The sequence below is a fragment of the Artemia sp. Qi Xiang Cuo genome, chromosome 9 (assembly GCF_049724085.1).
Source record: "Artemia sp. Qi Xiang Cuo chromosome 9, ASM4972408v1, whole genome shotgun sequence".
NCBI classification, from domain to species: Eukaryota; Metazoa; Arthropoda; class Branchiopoda; order Anostraca; family Artemiidae; genus Artemia; species Artemia sp. Qi Xiang Cuo.
In genome coordinates, this window is record NC_142802.1 from 53,151,880 (window position 1) to 53,172,855 (window position 20,976).

At 35.8% G+C, this 20,976-nt stretch overlaps 1 protein-coding gene across 1 annotated transcript in view; it reads left to right on the top strand.

The window, feature by feature from the left end:
* Nucleotides 1–20,976, top strand: part of Sin3A (SIN3 transcription regulator family member A) — a 90,467-nt gene that overhangs the window by 62,176 nt on the left and 7,315 nt on the right. The window contains 5 exon segments of the mRNA XM_089095017.1: nt 3,396–3,639; nt 9,263–9,480; nt 10,799–10,976; nt 14,055–14,224; nt 20,260–20,421. Coding sequence (XP_088951143.1) covers nt 3,396–3,639; nt 9,263–9,480; nt 10,799–10,976; nt 14,055–14,224; nt 20,260–20,421 — 972 coding nt within the window.

Genomic DNA, 20,976 nt, shown 5'->3' on the forward strand with positions numbered 1-20,976 from the left:
CTAAGAAGTAAAAATACCCCCCACAAGTATACTTACTTGCACTTACTTGTAGCCGAACTCAAGCATCTCAGCTCTCCCTGGCGTATATAAATTGAAAGTACAGAATATAAATCTGATTTTTTAGTCGATTATTCTCGCAGAATACTTAATAGCATTTTTCTTCAAACTGATACATTCAATCGATCTTGTAGCAATTATTTAATGGCTACGTAGACTCATTGCTATTTTCAAAAGAGGGTGGTAAACATACATGTACAAACGAGGCAGGGGGCAGAAGAATTTCCATGTTTATTTTCTAAGAAGTAAAAATACAAGTATACTTACTTGCACTTACTTGTAGCCGAACTCAAGCATCTCAGCTCTCCCTGGCGTATATAAATTGAAAGTACAGTATATAAATCTGATTTTTTAGTCGATTATTCTCGTAGAATACTTAATAGGATTTTTCTTTAAACTGATACATTCAATCGATCTTGTAGCAATTATTTAATGGCTACGTAGACTCATTGCTATTTTCAAAAGAGGGTGGTAAACATACATGTACAAACGAGGCAGGGGGCAGAAGAATTTCCATGTTTATTTTCTAAGAAGTAAAAATACAAGTATACTTACTTGCACTTACTTGTAGCCGAACTCAAGCATCTCAGCTCTCCCTGGCGTATATAAATTGAAAGTACAGTATATAAATCTGATTTTTTAGTCGATTATTCTCGCAGAATACTTAATAGGATTTTTCTTTAAACTGATAAATTCAATCGATCGGATAGCAATTATTTAATGGCTACGTAGACTCATTGCTATTTTCAAAAGAGGGTGGTAAACATACATGTACAAACGAGGTAGGGGGCAGAAGAATTTCCATGTTTATTTTCTAAGAAGTAAAAATACCCCCCACAAATATACTTACTTGCACTTACTTGTACCCGAACTCAAGTATCTCAGCTCTCCCTGGCGTATATAAATTGAAAGTACAGTATATAAATCTGATATTTTTAGTCGATTATTCTCGCAGAATACTTAATAGGATTTTTCTTCAAACTGATACATTCAATCGATCTGATAGCAATTATTTAATGGCTACGTAGACTCATTGCTATTTTCAAAAGAGGGTGGTAAACATACATGTACAAACGAGGCAGGGGGCAGAAGAATTTCCATGTTTATTTTCTAAGAAGTAAAAATACCCCCCACAAGTATACTTACTTGCACTTACTTGTAGCCGAACTCAAGCATCTCAGCTCTCACTGGCGTATATAAATGGAAAGAACAGTATATAAATCTGATTTTTTAGTTGATTATTCTCGCAGAATACTTAATAGGATTTTTCTTCAAACTGATAAATTCAATCGATCGGATAGCAATTATTTAATGGCTACGAAGACTATTGCTATTTTCAAAAGAGGGTGGTAAACATACATGCCCAAACGAGGCAGGGGGCAGAAGAATTTCCATGTTGAGTTTCTATGGAGTAAAAATGTCCCCACAAGTATGATCAATAGGTAACAATTCTCTCCAGGAATGACTTTCTCTCTATCACATGCTCGGGAAATGTCTTTTTCCCGAGTGATACGTCTTTTTCATTTTTGTGCTGACGAAATAACATTGGAAAACTTAATGCACACAATATATTATCAATTTAGGTCGACTAATTTGATTATTTCCAAAGTGGATAAAACTATCAGTTCCTGATGTCGAGCTTTCTATTTTCGCTAACATAAAATAGGTCATCACAGAAAATTACGTAAAGCTGTTTGCCAATTGTTGTCTTATTATCAGATAGTAAATTTTGTATCATCGTTAGTATAATGGACGGTGCCCTGCCCCTTCCAATATTACATCATTTTGCTTCACATTTTTGTTTTTTATTTATTTAGCCGCATATTGCTCAGTTTTCAATGGCCATGATAGAAGCAATGTCTTAACACAACTAAACCTGAATCGGAGCTTGAGTAAAATACGTAGTATCTCGAGAAAATTCAAGCACAATGTCATGCTGTAGATGAAATGTAAAAAACGCTTTTAAGACAAGATTAACAAACAAACAAAAATAATATCAATTATTAACAAAAGCTTAACACAATTCAACCACTCAGGACTCCAAATGCCACGGTATGATATGGAGGAGGGATAATCAAAAAAATCCACAAAAAAAATCTGTTAGTTTACGTTAACATCAATAGGGTTTTATAAAAACAACTGCAGCATCATATACCCGGCTACCACTAACTTAACACCTAATCCTCAACTCCTTCCTTTACAAACATCAATCAAAATAAGAAATACAATAATAATAATTAGCAACGTTGATGGTTTAATACCATTTTGTTCTATCAACTATCTATCTTCTAAATTTAATCATTAAAATCATATTTGGAAAATGATCCATTCTTCAACAGCCCATTTCACGAACTGGATGAAGTATTATGGGAAATATGGGAGTGTAAGTGAGAATCCCAATAGAGGTAGTGAAAACAATCCAAGCCACTTAAGTTGCAAAAGAAAGTGTTCAGCTGAGCGAGTGGAGAGAGGGTGGGTTTCTTCAATATGGCAGTGGTCGAAAACGCTTTGTAAAAAATCGCATTCAGTTCCATGCTGTACCTATGAGAGTTACTGGAGAGTGCTTGCAATGATTGTGTACATTGAAGTTCGTATCGCAGCAAGCTCTTGCCATTCAAACCTGTTCTGATATTGCCTGAAAGAGATCTTTCGAATTCATGTGATCAGACTCAATATTGATTTTGAGTGGTTATCCACTCACAGGAAATGCCTTTTTTCTCTTGCTACTAAGGCAGAGTTTCTACAGGGAGACTGAAGACCAATATTAGTGTCAAGGAAGCCTTCTTTGAGGAGATCAGAGCTATCCGTTGGTCGTTTTTGTATGACAGTGAAACATAATTTTGTTTATGTCTCTAGAAATGTACAGCTTAATTTTGGGATGGTCACCAACATCCTCTCTAGAAGAAGGAAAAAATTGCAAGATTCCAGAAAGCTAGGGGCTGTTCTTTTTTTTTTGGGGGGGGGGTACCCTGCACAATTTTTTAGTTTAGATGTAAAAGCAAAATAAATGGGAAGCTGAAAAGGAGCGATTCTTTGGCACTTCAGCATGAGTTTAATGGAGATTTCAAGCTACTTGCAGTGCGCAACCTAACGTTAGTCGGAGGAACTAAACATGTACTTTGTATCAGCTGGAAAGGTTCCAGGAGTATCAAACGAGCTGTCCGATACAATACTAGCAGATACTGAAATTCAAAAATGTAGACAGCTTAAGAATTTTTTCTAGGTAATATTTGATATTGTTAATTTTTATCTTTTGTTCTAAGAGATTAACTTCAGTTTTTAGTTTTTTGGTTTCCGATACTCCTTGCTTAAATGTATAAACAATTTTTTTGTTTTAGAGGCAAGAACAAGCAGAAACAGGAGGAGGAGGCTCCCTGCGATCGAATGGACCCCATATGATACTCCCTTATTCAGATAGAACTATTCTAGATGACGCTGCCGAGCTACTGATTTATCACGCTAAGAGAGCTAGCATACAAAAGGAGGAAAAGAAGAAAATAAAAATTCTGGTGAAGCATACTCTTCCAGATATATTTATGCATCAGAGGCAGGAATTATCTGAGGATGAACGTGATGAAGATGGTAAGCTATGCTTGGTTGCCTGAACTCATATGTCTGATGTCTGGCATTTCTTTATAATGTAGATACCTCTGTTATTTATGTTTGTAAATAGTCTTTTAATTTATTAAACTGTAAATTGCTATTCTCACAATTTTAGTTTTGCTGAAGGATATTATAGTATTCACTTTACTTTCTTCACTAACTCTGAAGCCACCTTTGCTGTAAAAATTTAGTAAGCTGCCAAGCCCTGAAAATGATATTAATCTAGATTATATTCCACTGTAGGCACCAATTCAGTAATTCCAGCTTTTGAAGAAGAATGAATTTTAAGCCCTTCAACTAGCCGTATTATTGACACAATTCAACAATTTGTGGACACTTACATTTCTTAATTAACTTGTTGTTCCCAAACCCTGTAGCCTCTTCTTGTTGTTGTAGTCAAGGAACTGTGTATTCCGTTATAGGGTTTTCAGCCAAGGCAAGTCGCAATGATGTACTTTATGTTTCGATCTGACACCGTTTTCAGGGTGAGTAGCTTATGGATTATGGACATTTCAAATGCATGCGCTTAAAATATATCTGGTTTTATTACTATTGTTCGATCGTTTTAAGAAACGTAGATTTCAATCTTGAGAAGCGAGATACCTTCATGCCTCAACCGGCGTTGTTTGTATGCAAATTTCAAAATTTAATCATAGTTTCGCAAATTTATATTAATAAAGTGGGATTTTGTGGATACGCAAATGTGTTGGTCGCATGTTAAATTTAGGTTATGTTCGATTCTGATAGTGGGCTACCTTAACGATAAATAAAAGTTCAGATACGGATAAAATCCTTTTAATCGACAGTGATAAACTTCACAAAAATACTAGATATTTAGGTCGCTGCATATTGGACCGAAATATCTAGTATTTTTGTGAAATTTATCGCTGTCGATTAAAAGGATTTTATCCCTATTTGAACTTTTATTTATCGTCATCGAAAGGCAGTGTGGTCTCCGAAATTATCAATGGGCTACCTTAAGTAATTTAACTTAACCTAAATTATATCGTTTTTATGCCTACAAGGAGGAAGGAGGGGTAAGGAGAATTCGCTCTCTCCTTACGGAGAAGTCTGAAAAAGAAATAAATCGAAAAGTGTGGGGTCACTCAAGCCTTTGTCTCTTCTGAATTATCGTAACCACGCTACTTTTTTTCTCAGTTGGTTTATATCTTTTCATATTGACTCAGCTTTTTTGTCGCTTTTGACATAGTGTGTCCTCTCTGGAATAGACTCCTGAGTATTTGTATGGCCAGACCTGTCAAGGCCGTACCCAGGGGGGGGGGGGGGGTAACCCGGTTAGAACCCCCCCCCCCCCGAAATTTTTGACCGAGTCGAAAATTAGTAAAACCTAGGTAAAAATCAGTAAAATTAGTCGAAAACTGAGTCAAAAATTAGTAACCCCCCCCCCGAAAAATTCAAAATTAGTAACCCCCCCCCCCCCCCCGAAAAAAAAAATCCTGGATCTGCCCTTGAGACCTGTGTTCACATATGACTTTTTTGAAGAAAGATAATTTTGTACTGTTTGAAGTAAAAACGAGGTGAAAAAAATGCAGTATTTTTATAAAATACAAAAGAATATTTTCTGCTTTACAACAACAGAAAATAGCGATGATCTCTACACTTGCCATATAAATTGTTGAATCAATATCAATAACATCGCTAGTATAGGTTCTGGTGTAGATATGCAGTTGCTTTAGATCTTCACCGGTTTTAGATTATTGCTTTAAAACATTATCTATACCTTTAAATGCGATAATAAACGAGTTCTGGGTAGTAAATAGAATCCACTGCTGTGAGTTAGTTTTTAATGCTTAGCCCCTTTTCAATAGCGTTTAATTAGAGCTTGATCGGAAGTCATATCTGAAAAACCTGATCAACAAATCTTTTAGAAAAAGATCATATTCTGCCAAATAAACATTTGGTTTGCCGAGTGTGCTTTAAAAGTATCTCGTATATTTCTTAATGTTGTCTCGATTTTCTTTTAATCATTCTTAAGGACAATTTAGTCTAAAGGCCTTTGGTTTCCGTTAGAGTGTTGGTGAAGTCAATCATCTCTTAAATTTTTTTCTTTTTTTTTGGGGGGAGGGGAGTACATCTGACGTTGAAGGCACTGCTAAGTAATGCAAACCACGTTCATATTTGGGTTAAAAAAAAGTTGTTTTGATTCAGCAGAGCTTCTAAAGCAATGATACTGGTTAATTCATTGATTTTTGATTGGCTTTGATATTTTTGTATTGAATGCAATACGATGCTTGACATATTTTAAAAAAACTATCTAAGAATAATTTGATGAGTTGATGATGAATTGAATAAGTTAGAATAAGTTGATGATGAAGTGCCAAAGGTGACTCTTAATGAGTCACGTTTTTGATCATTTTCTGATCATTAGGAATGATCACGTTGGGAATGGGATTTCACTTTCCTTCAATAGGAATGTGATTCTAATGAAGGAAATCCCTCTCAGTATGTGTATCATAAAAGTAGCTTAGATGTCTTGATAATTTCCTCTGGGTTGGCAGAGACGCGTCCCTGTAATATTTCTAATCCACAGAGGGGGGAGGGGGCTAAATAACATGAATCTGCAGATTAAACTAGGCGGAATTTGTTATAAAATACTTTCAAATTTGTCGGGTTTTTTTTAATTGCCCAAAGCAGAATTTAAAAATTGGGTGGAATTGAAGAAACGTATGTTAGTTTGAAGTGGCTTAACCCTGCGGCTATTTTGTAGTAATAGTTGTAGCTTTTCTTGGTTCATGTAACACAACCAAAATAAAGAACATAGGGGTGATGTCGGGATTGATACAGAACTGCGAGTATTGTGTATCGAAATCAAATGATTGTTTTTTTTTTTTTTGAAATTCAATGTCTTTTGCTGCTGAACATGACTCTTCCTGTAGAAAATCAGTTGATCTAAGAAGAAGAAGAAAAACTTAGAAAAATGTACGATCTTTTAACCTTTAAGTTTGTGACTTTCCAAGCGAAATATTGCTTAGTAATCTTTGTTAAATTCTGATGCATATAGAAATAGAATAACTGGATTAGATATTTAGTAAAGCAAATTTAAAAAAAATCAGTTTTTTGACGGATTTACGTGCATACGGTTAAGGTTACGGTTGAATTGCGGTAAATTATCCTGGAGATAGAAAAGTTTTCCTTATAACTGCTATAGATTTACTTTTGAAAGGAAAGATGAGGGACAGCGTTTTCAACGTGGTACAATTATGCCGGTTTTGGTACAGTTTAGAGGTCCTGGTACAATGCGGTACATTTGGACATTTCATGGTACGATCCAAAATTTTGAAACTATATTATTGAATGAGAAACAGGTCTCAAATTGGTTTTTGAGAAAGAATGTATATAATAGTGAAAAAAGAAGTTGTTTGCCTTTAAATTTATTCTAGTATTTTGTCTGTGAAATGCAAACTGGCGTAGAATGCCACAATAATAAAGAATCTTTGAGTACAATTTGGCCTGGTGAGGGACTGGCGCTCCGTTTTTTTTTTATTATTATAGTCAAAAATTGACAAAGGCCCCCTAGGGAAGTTAAATAGTGTATTTTGCGGCATAAAGAGTACTTTTCGAGCTTTCAGTTTCTCTCCTCCCAAAAAAACTCTAGTTGTTCTCTTTTATTTTTTAGCTTTTAGTAGTTTTTTTCTTTTTGTCCGAAGTATCGAAGAGTCAATCAATCGTGTTTGTAACTATTTCAGGATATTTTAGAGGTTTAAATAAAACCTAAATGCAAAATTAAATAATACTGGTTGAACGTGGATCAAAATTACAGATTACAGAAAAGTAAGGTGCAGACATTTATTATATTTTTTTTATGAGCACCCAGACGTGTAAGAAGCATGGTATAAGTCACCAAGTGTATTGAATTTTAAAGTAATTATTGCCTCCAATTGCAAAGCTAAATAGGAAGTGGAGGGATATTTGTCTGGTGACAAGTGGACTTTATTGATAGTAAAAAAAAAACAAAAAAAAACTACACTTTCAGTTTGAGAATTAGATCGAAGAGTAAAACGTACATAAAGACTGGCTCGTAGGAAGCTTTGACAGCTGCCTTAGTTTAATTAAATGGCACTGAAATACTATGAGAGGCTTCACTAGGAGTAGGTGAGAAGTCCACAACTCCCTTAAATTTCAATCGAGGGCTGAAAAGTCATGTTTTAGAAAGAAAAAGAAACGATTTTAGGACACATTTTACGTTATTCTCAAGAAATGCGGCTTTCTAAAAAAAAAAGAAAATAAAGCAAACTCAAAACTGAATATTTCAGCTTTTTCCATATAAAATATGGAAAAAGGTATGAAATTGCATGTACTATGGATTTTGTTTTCTAATTTTCATTCCTTCTTCTTCTGATGGCCTTATTTGAATGTATTGCCAAATTACCCTGATTTTACTTTTATTTCACTGTCTTCAAAACCAGCATTGTTGAAAATGTTGCCATTTTCACTGTATTAGGAAAAGATAGCGGTTTCTCATCATTGCACGCCTTGTTCCGTCCTACCTTTGTTTTTTAAATCGTACCCCATATTTGACAATTGGGGTCCGCATAAATAAGACAAGTTCTAGTCCTAAACGCCATTTAATCCTAAAACGTCACTAAGACTTAGACTTGCTGAAGATGAAACACAAAAACTAACAATGACAGGGTTCATTCCACTGAAGCTCTCGAGAGTCACCGTGAAATCCCTTTCAAATGTTGCTTCATTTGTTTTATAAGGGAAAAGACAAAAAAAAAATCAGTTTGAAGTTCTCCACTGGCTCTTGTGTAGTATTCTTCTTCTGTCCCGCCCTCTTTGAAGCTATGTTTAAGTCTCCTCTCGCAATATCTTTGCAGATTGAGAACATCATTTATAATTCCGTCAGAGCGTAATATTTAGTCTCTCGCTTGTTTCAACTTGTGGGGTGTTCAATAAAACTATCAATAAACTTAAAATATTAATCTCTTTATCTGTTTACTGAGTGGAATGGAATAGTCTGTTCGTATGATACGTAGTTTAAGCAATAAAAAACAATAAAAATACAAACATAATCTTATACCACCCGCAACGCTCTATGGTCGGGAATGCAAGGAGACAAAGAAAAGAAACAAAAAAAGAAGAAAAAAAAGGAAAATGACTAGTAGACACTCTCCAATTACTACACGCTGAAAACCAAAGGGAGCAGGAGTGCCATCTGTCATAGACATCAGATACCACAGACATCAACCATACCGGCCTTACTAATAAATATTGTCTCTATAAGAAACTTCGTGTGTCTTGATTTTAAAACATTCATGAGTTTTTGTCTGATTACAGCTTATTGTGAAGCTAAGATTCTACAGCTAGTTTTACACCTTCTTGTTTTCATTGAGATGAATATAGTCGAATCTGTTAATCCTGAGTTGTATGTTTATGCCTTCTCCTTCAACTCCCTCGAAACACCTCTTGTATGTCTGTAGAAGTAGCAGCTATAGCCTGTTCTGTTTTGCCATTCTATAGACCGTACGGCTTGAAAACAAGTACTTGTGGCTTTTCTTTGCAAAGGTGGTATATCCTAGGAAATATAGTTTTTGAATAAAACTATTGATGGTATTCATTCATATATTCCTTTCTTTAGATGAGGAAGAAGAAAACATTGGAAGGAATAGTCCGTTTGTGTCGAAAAGTGGAAGGAAAGGAAATTCAGTAAAACAGCCGCCTGATCCGCAATTAGGAAACGGTAGAAGTAAAAGTTCAAATGGAGAAATAAATGGATTAGTTAAGGAAGAAAAAATTGTGAATGGTGAAGTTAAAAGCGAACCAGCGTCACGAGCATCTAGTCCTTTATCCCACATTGTAAGTCTTTTCAAATTTTCCTCTGTCAACCACTTATTCTTATGGTTTCATTTTTGTTTTATCCCTTTTGTTTTCTTTTATTTCAATTTTTGCCTCTAAATTCTCTATTTCGTTATATTCTAAGTTGTTTTTCCAGTTTTTTTTTTATTATTATTATTATGGAAAATGGGTGCTGTTTCTTTCATTTAGACAACGAAGGCCACGGGAATGAAGTTATATTCCCGCTATAATTCATTCTGTGTACGCCTTTGGGCTAAAATTATGATTAAGGAATGGAAATCCTGTTCTCGAGGTGCAGTCCAGTAAACTGAAGTGAATTCGTAGCAGGTGAACTTTGAAATAGGTGCTAATCCCAGTTAATTTAAATATTAGATATTTACGAATACCACACTGACTTTCAGTCATGTCGACTTGAAAAAAAAAACTCTTGAATAGGTATTTCCAAGACATTGTGTAATTATCCACTGTTTTTATCGTTTATCATGAAAAAAAAAAATCCGTTCCGGAAATTGTCTTTCTTATTTGTAATTGTAAGATGAAGCTTTTGTTTGAGCATTTGTATATACGATGCATGTGGGTCCGAGCCTTGGGAAGCTTAATTCAGAGGTTGTGAGGGGAGGAGTCTAAAACACAGATATATCTTAAGTACAATGCTTAGTCTTTGGTTTTTAAAACATGGGGTGGGTCATAACAAGGAAGTATGTGCTGGACGAAACATTTATGTTGGCTAGTGACTGGACGATTTGATGGAATTGTGTAGATCAGGGATGTTCCAGAATAAAAGTCGGAACCGTGAAATATTTTCTGGTTCTTAAAACGGTTCAGCCTTTGAATTTTGTTTGAGACAGAAGATCCGTTTTATTTAAAGTTCCCATTTATTATTATATTTAATAATTTGAACTAGGAATACCGAGCAATTTGAAAATGTCTACAATACGGGGAGCCTTGAGCCCTACAACCCCCCCCCCTCCTGCGCATTCGCATGCTCGAGCGCCTCTTGTGATTGATGGAATAAATTCAGGAAATGAAGGAATAATTAGTTTTCAATTAGTAACTTTTGCTCTGTAAGCCATAGCTTTATAAAAACGCTAAGTATAGTGTATCAGCTCAATGTTTCCACTTTTGCTTTACCTACTTGTTATTAAGCCGAATACTGCCAGGATTCTTTTCCATCAAACACTAGATGGCCGTACAATTCTTTAAATAAATTTCATCCCGATACCATAGTATTGTTGTATAATTACGAATGCTGAGTTCTGGTTAATTTTGTTTGAGTTTGGAACTACTAGAGTTTTGATTAATTTTGTTTGTATTCTAGAGTGGAATCGACTATACTCTTTTAGTTGGCAATAGTGCGTGGTATGCCTTTATGCGATTGCATCAAATACTTTGCGAAAGGCTATCCAAAATGAAGAGTATAGCAAGTCAGTTAGCTAGTGACTACAAAGAAGGGAAAGAAATACCCGCTTCCATTGTCCTGAAAATGCGGCCAACAAGTATGTAATTTTTCTGTTGTACAGGAACACCTTTTGGGGCGGGCCAATAATCTGCGAAACATGCACAAAAGAGGAAATTTGCCCTGAATTACGGAAAAAGTAATTCCTCAGTTGTCTTGGGTCCTTCTGGGAAATCCTTAGTAATTATCTATTTTTTTCGTAATGAAGCCCGTGACGTGGTATTAAGTAGTTACTATTATTCTTGACTCCAAAAAAGTATGATTTTCAGGTGGAGACCTTCCATTCATCAAGCAGGGATTCATATGGAAATCTCAGTAAATCATAAGCTCTTATAAATTTCATAAGTCAGAACTGCCCAGCGGTATTTGGAAATCTTTATAATAATTTATTATATACTTTTGTTTTCACGTATCTGAATTTTTTTTGCTTACCTCAATATCATTACCATCAGCTACTCCTCCTCCCCTCTAAAAAACTCGTCCCCTCTCAACCTTCCTCTGTTGCTTTTTGCCTTTCTCCGCCGTTTCCTGCCGCAAAAGCAAAATGAACTAAGCGAGGAAAGTAATTCCATCCAGGGCTAAACCTAAGACTAGGAAGAGTTAAAATCAGATGGGATTACTACTAATCTATAGAATTGTTTAAATTTATTTAATATAAATTATGATTCTGGTGCAAGAATGCTCAAATTGGTCTTTTCTCACATCCTTTAACTTATCCCCCTCCCCTCCACATCCTTCTTCAATTTCCGACCAGAAAAGACCACACGTGTCATGTACTACTTGGTATATTTTGTAGGAATGCATGGGAAACAGACAACGAAAGAAGAATGACTAGTAAATTTATAATACTGTCTAAGCTATCAGTTGATTCGTAAGATATTTCAATAATTTTCACGGGTTTTGTCGACCTGAAAGAATGAATCAAGGTATTACTGACGCAAGTATTGCTAAGTATGTGCTATTTTGAAAATTTAGAACAGTGAAAAGTGATCTGTTTGAGCGCCAAAGCTTGTAAAATTATATATATGTTTAAGTGAGTAGCCCCGGAAGGCTCCAACTCAAATCGCAAAACTTCCGTCCTTGTCAGCTCAACTCCCCAGGCACCACAGGGGGAATTTCAGCTCGTTGCTGAGACATAGATCGGGTGTGTCATTTCCCCTGTCTATAAAAATATTCTAGTCTCTTTGATCCAAGTTCTAGTCCTGGCTTCTTAACATAAGATAGGGAGAGAGAAAACTACATGTGAAGTTATTTAAAGACTAGAAAGAAAATTAGGGTTTTGTAACTTACTGAGGTTCAAACACGATCTAAGGCAAATTAGTGCTACTAAGATTCAGTGGCGTAATTTCGTTAAAATCCGGGGGGGGGGGGGGCAAAGTTTGAGCCAATTTTCCCAAATTAAGTGAAAATGACAGTGAAAATTGAAAATTGAGCCATATAGTACCATAAAGGTAAAGATATACTAAAGCAAATTGATCTGTCTATCTGGATGCGTGGATTATGCAGGCTTATCTTGATTTTGACAACAATTTTTGCAGAAAATAAATTTCAGCTGGGGTCGGGAAGGGGGGGGGGGCAAACTAGGGTGGTGGGGGTGGCAAAATGGGGTCTGAAGGGGGTTTTTGTCCTCCACCCCCGTCTCATAGCAAATTACGCCCCTGCTAAGATTGTACTGATTAAAACTGAAGTAAAAAATGATAACCCTGACGAAAGTAACAATATCAAAAAAAGGCTGTAAGATTTACTCTTTGTCTTAAAAATTCCGAATTTTGTTTGATAATAAATCATTAAAATCAGCTGAAAGTATAAAGCATTCATAGATAAAACTAGGTAGTTATTATATTCCATAAATACACAGTGGTTTATGCTTCGAGGGGGGGGGGGAGCTCCTGGGTAATTTATTTTAAAATACCATGATTTTTAGTGTCTATTGGGGATCCCACTTACCCCTTTTACTGTGTAGATATCTGTTGCAGCTCAAATCTCGTTAGAACAAATAAATGTTCAAATGGGGATAAATCTATTTATTTACAAAAGTCTAGATACTTCGATCACATATACAGCGACCGTCATCAGTAGATATACTAAAGTATTGAAATTGAAACAACGTATTTACAAACAAAATAATACCTGTTTTCATTGTCTAAATAAATGGATTTATCCCCATTTGAACGATTATTTGCTCGTCATAGAAAGGTAGTGTTGTCTGATAAAAGGATATCTAATTTAAGGTGTTACATCGAAAAATTTCGTTAGATATTCAGCATTATAACAATAGTTCCTAAACGGCGTGACTTTTGGTGTATTCTTTAACTATATGATCTGTTGAGAAACCAAGCTAATTAACGAAGCTTAAAATTGATTGGTTTTCATATTGTTATGGCCGTCATGGAGTTGAAAAAAATATCCAGGAATATTCGTGTTTTCTGATTTGTTTGAACACTGCGAATATGCTTAAGTAGATTTTAGCATGAACTTATTCGAACATTTGTCTTAAAACTCTATTTTGAGTTTTTCTTTAAGGCACAATTTTTTTGGTCTTATTATATTTTTGTCGAGGAGTATATGAATTTAAAAGTCATTCATTTTTTTGACGTTAAAATCTAAAAAATAAAAGTTTAAATGTGAACTTTATTAACTAAACATCTTAGGGAGTATTTTCTCTGTGATTCATGCGGTTTTACAACAAGTTCACAGTTATAACCTGCACGAAAAAGATAAGGCATTTATATCATGGATTCATTAATTTCAGATACGCCCAGTCATTGAACCAGAATTATGATGTTAGTTTGAGTTTTTCTTAAAGAATGATAAACTTGCTTTTAAAAATTGAGATTTATTTGTTTTGTACGTTTTTGTATGCACGTTTTGTATTTGTTTTTGCAATTTCAACTTATTTTTTAATCTAAAAAAAAACAAAAAAAAACAACCGAAATTCAAAAATATTATCTGGTAGATTGGGAGAGCTGAATGTCGGATGTCGAATGGTAGGGGATCGTCATTTTGCATTGAAAAATCAAGCCATAGGACTGCAGAAGAATAACATACACAAAACTTGCACAGAATGCATAAGCCTTAATACCCCATTTAGTAGGGATTGCAAATTTTTCTCTTTTAGTTGGTATGAACCCACCGGAGTATTATAGTGGTTTGATAGAAATGGTGAAAAATCTATTGGACAATAATTTGGATTCAAGTAATTTTGAAGACCAATCAAGGGAAATATTTGGGATCCATGCCTATCCCTCTTTTACCTTAGATAAAGTTGTCATCAATGCGGTTCGACAGGTAAGAATCATATTCTCCCCTTTCCTTACTTCTGTTTTCTATATTTATTGTCTGTTGTACATACTTAAGAGTGTTTAAGCAATTTTTTTAAAGGAAATTTAAAGCAAAATCAATGCATGCTGCGTGCGACTTCTGGTGCTTTTCATTTTGTCCTTTGACTCAACGAATCGCATTATTTATAAATATTTTAGTAGAAGACACCTAAGTCAAGCACAGTCAAAATTTTCCTCTGACATAAATCTTTTTCTATCAAAAAGAAAAGTAAAAGTAAGAAGAGGCTGGATCCGTGTACATAAAATAAAATTTAAAAAATGAATTAATTGTCCATAAGTATTTCTATAGTTTTGTTCGAAACTTTTTTGTAGTCTTGAATTATGTTCATAGGTTTAAAGAATTCGAAGACTAAGGCTAATCAAGGGAAGTATTTGAGATCCACACCTATCCTGTTTTACCTTAGATGAATTTATCATTTATGCCGCTCGAGAGATAAAGATTCTACTCCCTCCTTTGCCTGCCTTGGTGCATTTCAAACTGATACATTGAATTGTTAAGAGAAAATCTTTTTTGATAAATTGAAAAGTAAAGTGAAATTACAAAATTTTAAATTTGTTTTTCAGATCTTTCGTTCTTAATTTGCAAATTATGGTTTTTTCTTTAAAAATACATGGAATGTCAGGATCTAACTTGCTAAGAGGCAACTTAAGAGAAGAGCAACTACCAACAAATAAATTGAAGGACATATTGCGGTTTCCTCGTACACATCTCTTTTGTAGGAAAATTTCGATTTTTCAAGAGAAGGTAACAACAAAATCAATTCTAGTACTGTCTTACGTCATTTGAAAATGACTAGAAAAAAGTATACGATTTGCCAATAAATTTTCACGCTACGTGTGGAAATATTTCTTAGATTTATCGTCAGTTCCCACATGCTGCGTTTTGCGAGAAAATGCAATTCGAACTGCGCATTTAATTTGCAGAAAACCGTAGATATGATGCAAAAAAATCCCAACTACCCTTACCTTATCTTACATAAGATGAGGTTTTAATCCATTTGCTGCGATTAAACTTCTATTATTGCTGCAAAATAATCAGGAAAATCCGACAAATTACTACGAAGTGTCATTATTACTACGAACCTTTTTATTTTATTTCAAATTTGTTCACTTAATAAAAGTATCTCTTATAAAAAAAAAAGCGTTGAACTCGAGATAAATCTAGACCTTCTTTCGAACTTATCCCTTTTTTTCAGATGTTTGCCCTTCCCTTCATAGAAAGGTCCGTGATTTTTTTTCCCTGGGAATAATTCATACCATTATTTTTAATTATTCAAATGTAACATCTCACCGAACTGGATTTAGCTATAAAGTGTGTGTGAAGGAATACATGTCGATTGCTTTTGTGAGTTATAACAAAAAGAATGCAGAAATAAGGATTTTTTTTTATGCTTTCATCTTTTTTTTGTATATATTTTCAGGAAACAGTGCCACAAAGCACTGTTTATGGCCACTTTTGATTGTAGCCTGTCATCCAAGTAGCTTTGAGGCTGTTTTTACATGTAATCTTCATTTTGTTATCCCACCAATTTTTATGTTATCCCGTAAATAACGACGAAGGCAACACTGCCTTTCCATTCCACAATAATAAAAGGATAATGCAGTGGGAAAGTTTTAAAGTGAATTGCAAAATAGACTAATTGAATATTTCGGCTGTACGTCTAATAGCCGTCTCAAGTAATATAAACAAGTGAAGACAAGATTCGACTTATGATAAAAACGAAGAAACTAAATCCTAGTTTCCCGAAGAAGAGGAAAATATAGCCGGTCTGTTCTAAGATTCAATCTCGTGATAACTTCTTCATTGTGTTATCCTCTTTATTCTCTTACGATTGATCGCATCCTCTACGACTGAGCAAATCACTTCCTTAATTCTTTTGACGATTGTTTATAATTCTCATACTGTGTGCTGGATACTCTTTGTATTTTAGGAGAGCTTTTTATGAATAATGGAATTTATAGGTCTTCAAAGAAGCTTCTCTTAGACATAATCTGTTTGAATGTTAACGAAGAATGGAATGGAAAAATATTTTGTAAATTAAAGTTGTTGAAGAAACAAATATTTAGAACGAGTGGTGGTCACATTCCTTGTCATATGGGATCAGGGTGCAAAAAAATCCAAATGAATTAGTGGCTGGATTGTGTCAAGCCTGGAACGGCCTTTTGGGAATAGAAAAGGTGTTCAAATAAAGTGGGGGATAATAATTTAGGGCATTATCCACCAAAGCCAGGGTTTCGACAGGTCGGTTCGTTTCAAATTACAGGCTCTGTCCTATTTTTATAGGATTTCTCGGGCCCAAATATAGGAATCAGAAGTCCTCGGGATCAGATCTGTGGTAGATGGCGTGGGATGCCTGGTCACATAAATTTGTCATTTCCCGAGTGTCTGCGTTTTCTTTCTTTTTTTTTTTTTTTTCAAATACAAATATACAACAAAATTTCATTCAGATATTGTTGATACCGAGAACGTAAAAAATTCAACGGCTATTTTGTAATAATGAACCGTTCTGGTTTTCCTCTATAAAGCCTCAACGCGTCATATACCACGAGTCTCGCATCCAGAACGCGTTCAGACATTAACGCCTGGTATTCACCGAGAATCCTACCAGAACGCGATAACCCACGCTCAACATCTGCGCTGCCATGTGACAACGTCAACACCGCTTTGATAAGCTTGGTAAGTTCCGGGTACTTGCTGTCCCTGCGCTCATTCACTAGTCCCAAATAATGGCTCCAAAAATGATCGATTTGATAAGTGTCCTCACGGGACCCAGTTTCCGTTCGCAAAAGCAGCCACTCAGCCTGGGCGACGTCTGAGCTTACTCCAATCGCAATCTCGCATGCCACAGCCGCTATGTCTGCAATGTTTCTTGAATCCTTCATGTTGATCGTACTCAAACAGCGTAAAGCCTTTAGAAAACCATCCTTTTCCAGAATACATTTCGCCTTGTCAAAGCAAGAATGTCGTAACAGCACTTCTAAAATTCCGAGAATAACGCAACTGAAAAAAAAAAAAAAACAGTTTTTGCGGAGCTGAACGTATGGTAGATAGAAAAACGGATGGAACGCCGATTTAAAGCCGCTAGTAAGAGCAATCATTTGGCAGATTTTACATCCGGATGGATAAAGTTTAATAGGTCAAAAGGTCAAACAAAAAACGGATACGACAGTTCAGCCTACTCATTTTCGCTAGTAAAATAATTACGACAAAAGTGCAGGGAGCCCTTTCGTTCCTTTTCCATTTTGTTACGACAATTTTTCATCAATATCTTCTCAGGAATAGCCAAGGCTTATCAGATGTGGCGTTTCTACCTTTTTTTACTACTTTGGTCGTCTAAACTGAGTTTAATACATAGTGATTATAATACAACTTCAGAAATTTCGACTACTTAATAAAAAAAGCAAGGTAACTTATTGGGTCTTTTCTTACTGCCTTTTCCCTTTCTCAGATTTTTTAATGGGGGGGGGGGGAAGGGGCGTTGCAACTTCTTCTGGGATTGCTCTCTGTACTGCAGTGGGTGGGTGGTTGTTGTCTTGATTCATCAAGGCTGTATCCCCCCCCCCCCACAAAAAAAATGTTTGTCTGGCTCGTAAAAACGTAACAAAAATGGATATAAACAAATTTTTTATGCGTTTTTTGTGTTTTTTTGTGCACCCCCCCCCTCCCTCCCTCTCCCCAAAAAACTTTTTTTGAGTAAAACGCCCTCCGAAAAAAAATCCTGGGTATGGCCTTGGGATTCATGCTTGCAAAAATACACTTGCAGTACTTAACATTTAGAGGAGACATAAACCCGTAGACTGATTGCACATCTTTGATTCTTTCAGTAGGAATAACAGGTTTGGAACAACAAGAAACTCAATCACTTTTGTGGAAGAAGTGTCTTTCCTTGTCTTAAGTTTACCCTCTACAGCAAGGTTTATTTCAGAGACTGATTCGTCAGAAAATGACAGTTTGTAACTGACTCTCTATGAGTATCCTTGTTTAAACTGAAGTTGTTTAACTTCGGAAAATGGTCCATTAGCGTATTTATAGATCTTGGAGGCCTGCTGAAAATCCAGCACTTTGTTCATTTGATGAACAAACTTTATTCATTTGATGTCGTAACTGACCGGAAGTCAGTCCTGCGGTCAGTTTCGACAATTTCCGCTTTCACAAAAGCGAAAAATATGCACTTACGATAAAGTTGAATTTTTAATTTACTCAGCCGGGAAGCGTAGTACAACCAAATGAACTACACCACTAGAAAGCTCGTAAAAAATAACTGGTAGGGTCCGTAACTCAATTTTGACTATGGGTGTCAGTTGTGACATTCTTGCTTTCACAAGGCGATTTGTTCAAAATATGGCGAATATCCGCAATTGAATGTTTTCGCACATTGACATAGAAAATGGCCTTGTCTTTCAGTGTTGCTTTCTCACCGAAAGCTCGTTTCACATTTTCTGAAACTATGGGCTTTTCTGCAAATTTTGTCAGCAAGGTTCAACATTTCTGGTGAAAAATTTTCAGCTCCGGTCACGAAATCTGGAGTAAACACCCGTCCGCAAAGCGTCACAACTAGCCTTTTGATATCTGAGTGCAGAACATGAATGAGAGACTTTTCTTTCTGGAACAGTTGGGTGAAACTCATGAACAGTTCTGCTGAGGCTAGAATAAACTCGACCTGGGCCTTCATCGTCGGACTTTTGATATAAGCCACAATCTTCAGAAATTTCGGAGTGGACAATATATTCTTCAGTTTTTTCTCTCGGCGCGAAGTTCAGGAAGTACTCTAAGATTGCCGGCCACTGCTACATGATCCTAGCAAGGGCACGTCCGATCGTCAGCCAGCGGCTTGGGAAATGCTTCATGAAAGCATTCTTTGTTACTCCCACTTTCTTTCGGCACTTTGATAGTCTTCACAACGTGCAGACCAGCCGTCAAAAAATGAATGCACAAGAATAACAAAGTCGGAACTTTCTTCTCCGAACACCTGAATACCCTTCAAGAAAGCGTTATGGATTATATGGATGTTGCAAGTACTAATGTTCAACATTCCCTTTTTCCGACACTTTCTTTTTTTCGGCATTGAACTTGTTCCAAACGCTTTTGTTGACGTTTGGCCCGTCACTTCCTAGCGTGATCAGTTTTTTCAAGTGGCAGCTGATTCTGCTCAATGGCTGACATTATCTTCCTGTACAGGTCATCACTTGTCGTGTGGCCCATAAAACTTGTGCATAAATGTCTGCTCTGGATTTCGTTTCCGTATGAGGACCAATATCGAACACGTATCTATAACTCTTTCATACCAGCATTGTTGGTTGTCTCGTCAAATTCTAGTGCACAATATGACTGAATGTCCTTCACAAGCATTTGCTTACAGTAAGGATGCAGCGCGTCGGTGATCAGACACGTGAGTTGTGTTGACGTTTGGTCCGTCACTTCTAAGCGTGATCAGAAGAAGACTGCGAATATCGCTATTCGCACATCGGGACATTCTATCGGGTATTTTGGGAACATCGAATGGAAGGATATGACAGGAAACGTATAAGTCGCAAGAAAGAACTCCAGTCTCATTAAGCAGAGACTGCTATCCTATATACTGATCTTCGCTCATTTCGGACAGGCCCAACATGAAAAAAACAAAACATTGGCTACTAAGCCAACACAACAGCATAGCCCAGGCAGAAGCAACCTACTAAGCCTAGCACAAGCATTAGTTAAGTTCAAACAGCTCAATAGTTGTAATTAATTATCGATCTATACCGAAAGACAGCACAGTTTACAAGCAGATTCAAAAGCAAAGAAAAGTACGTCTTGGCTTACTTAACGAGCAGTGAAAATTGCAAATCATGAGCAATGTTCTTAGTGCTCTTCAGCCGAAAATATAGGAATAATAGGATTTTAGCCAAAATATAGGGATTTTATAGGAGTGCATTAAAACATAGGCGAGTCCGAATCCTGACCAAAGCAGAACAAAATGTAATCTATGTTATCTTTTATAGCTGCAACATATTGTATCAGAGGAGACATCAATTCAATGTACAGAATGCTTCTTCCAATTCCTAAAGCAGCGACTTATACAGCCAAGACATGTTGCTGAGGCTGCCTATCAAACAAAATGCGAGGCCCTCATTACGGAAGATAACGTATTCAAGATGTATATTGTAAGTTTTTTTTTAATACTCTTTGACCTTGACGACTCTACAGCCAGCTTATTTTATTACCTCCTCGCATCCCATTCACATCATAGTAGTTAGTAATTACGATATTTAAAAAATTTTCACCTATGTTATGCCTCAATATAAAGAGTGACTCATTGTCACGTGACTCGTCATATCTTTTCTGGAATCTTGATTGCATTACGATTATATGGTAATCAAAAATAAAAATTCAAAGCTGTAACTTTTTTGTTTAATGCAAATACGGATTTACATAGTGTATAATCAAAGCCAGGATTGCATATCTCATATGCATGTCAATTTGTAATTAATTGAGAAGGAACAAGAAGAAAAGGGAGTAGCAAAGATATGTTATTGCCAGGCGCTTACACTGGGCATCTTTTTTCTTGGTTGGGGGGCTTACTCCCTGGTTATTGTTCCATATTTATGAAAAATGCTCTGAGGAAGATTATGCACAAATTTCTTAGCCCTTTCATTCAAACCCACCTCAGTGACATTTGTTTCATCTATATTTAAAATTCCTTGTTTCCATTAAAAGTA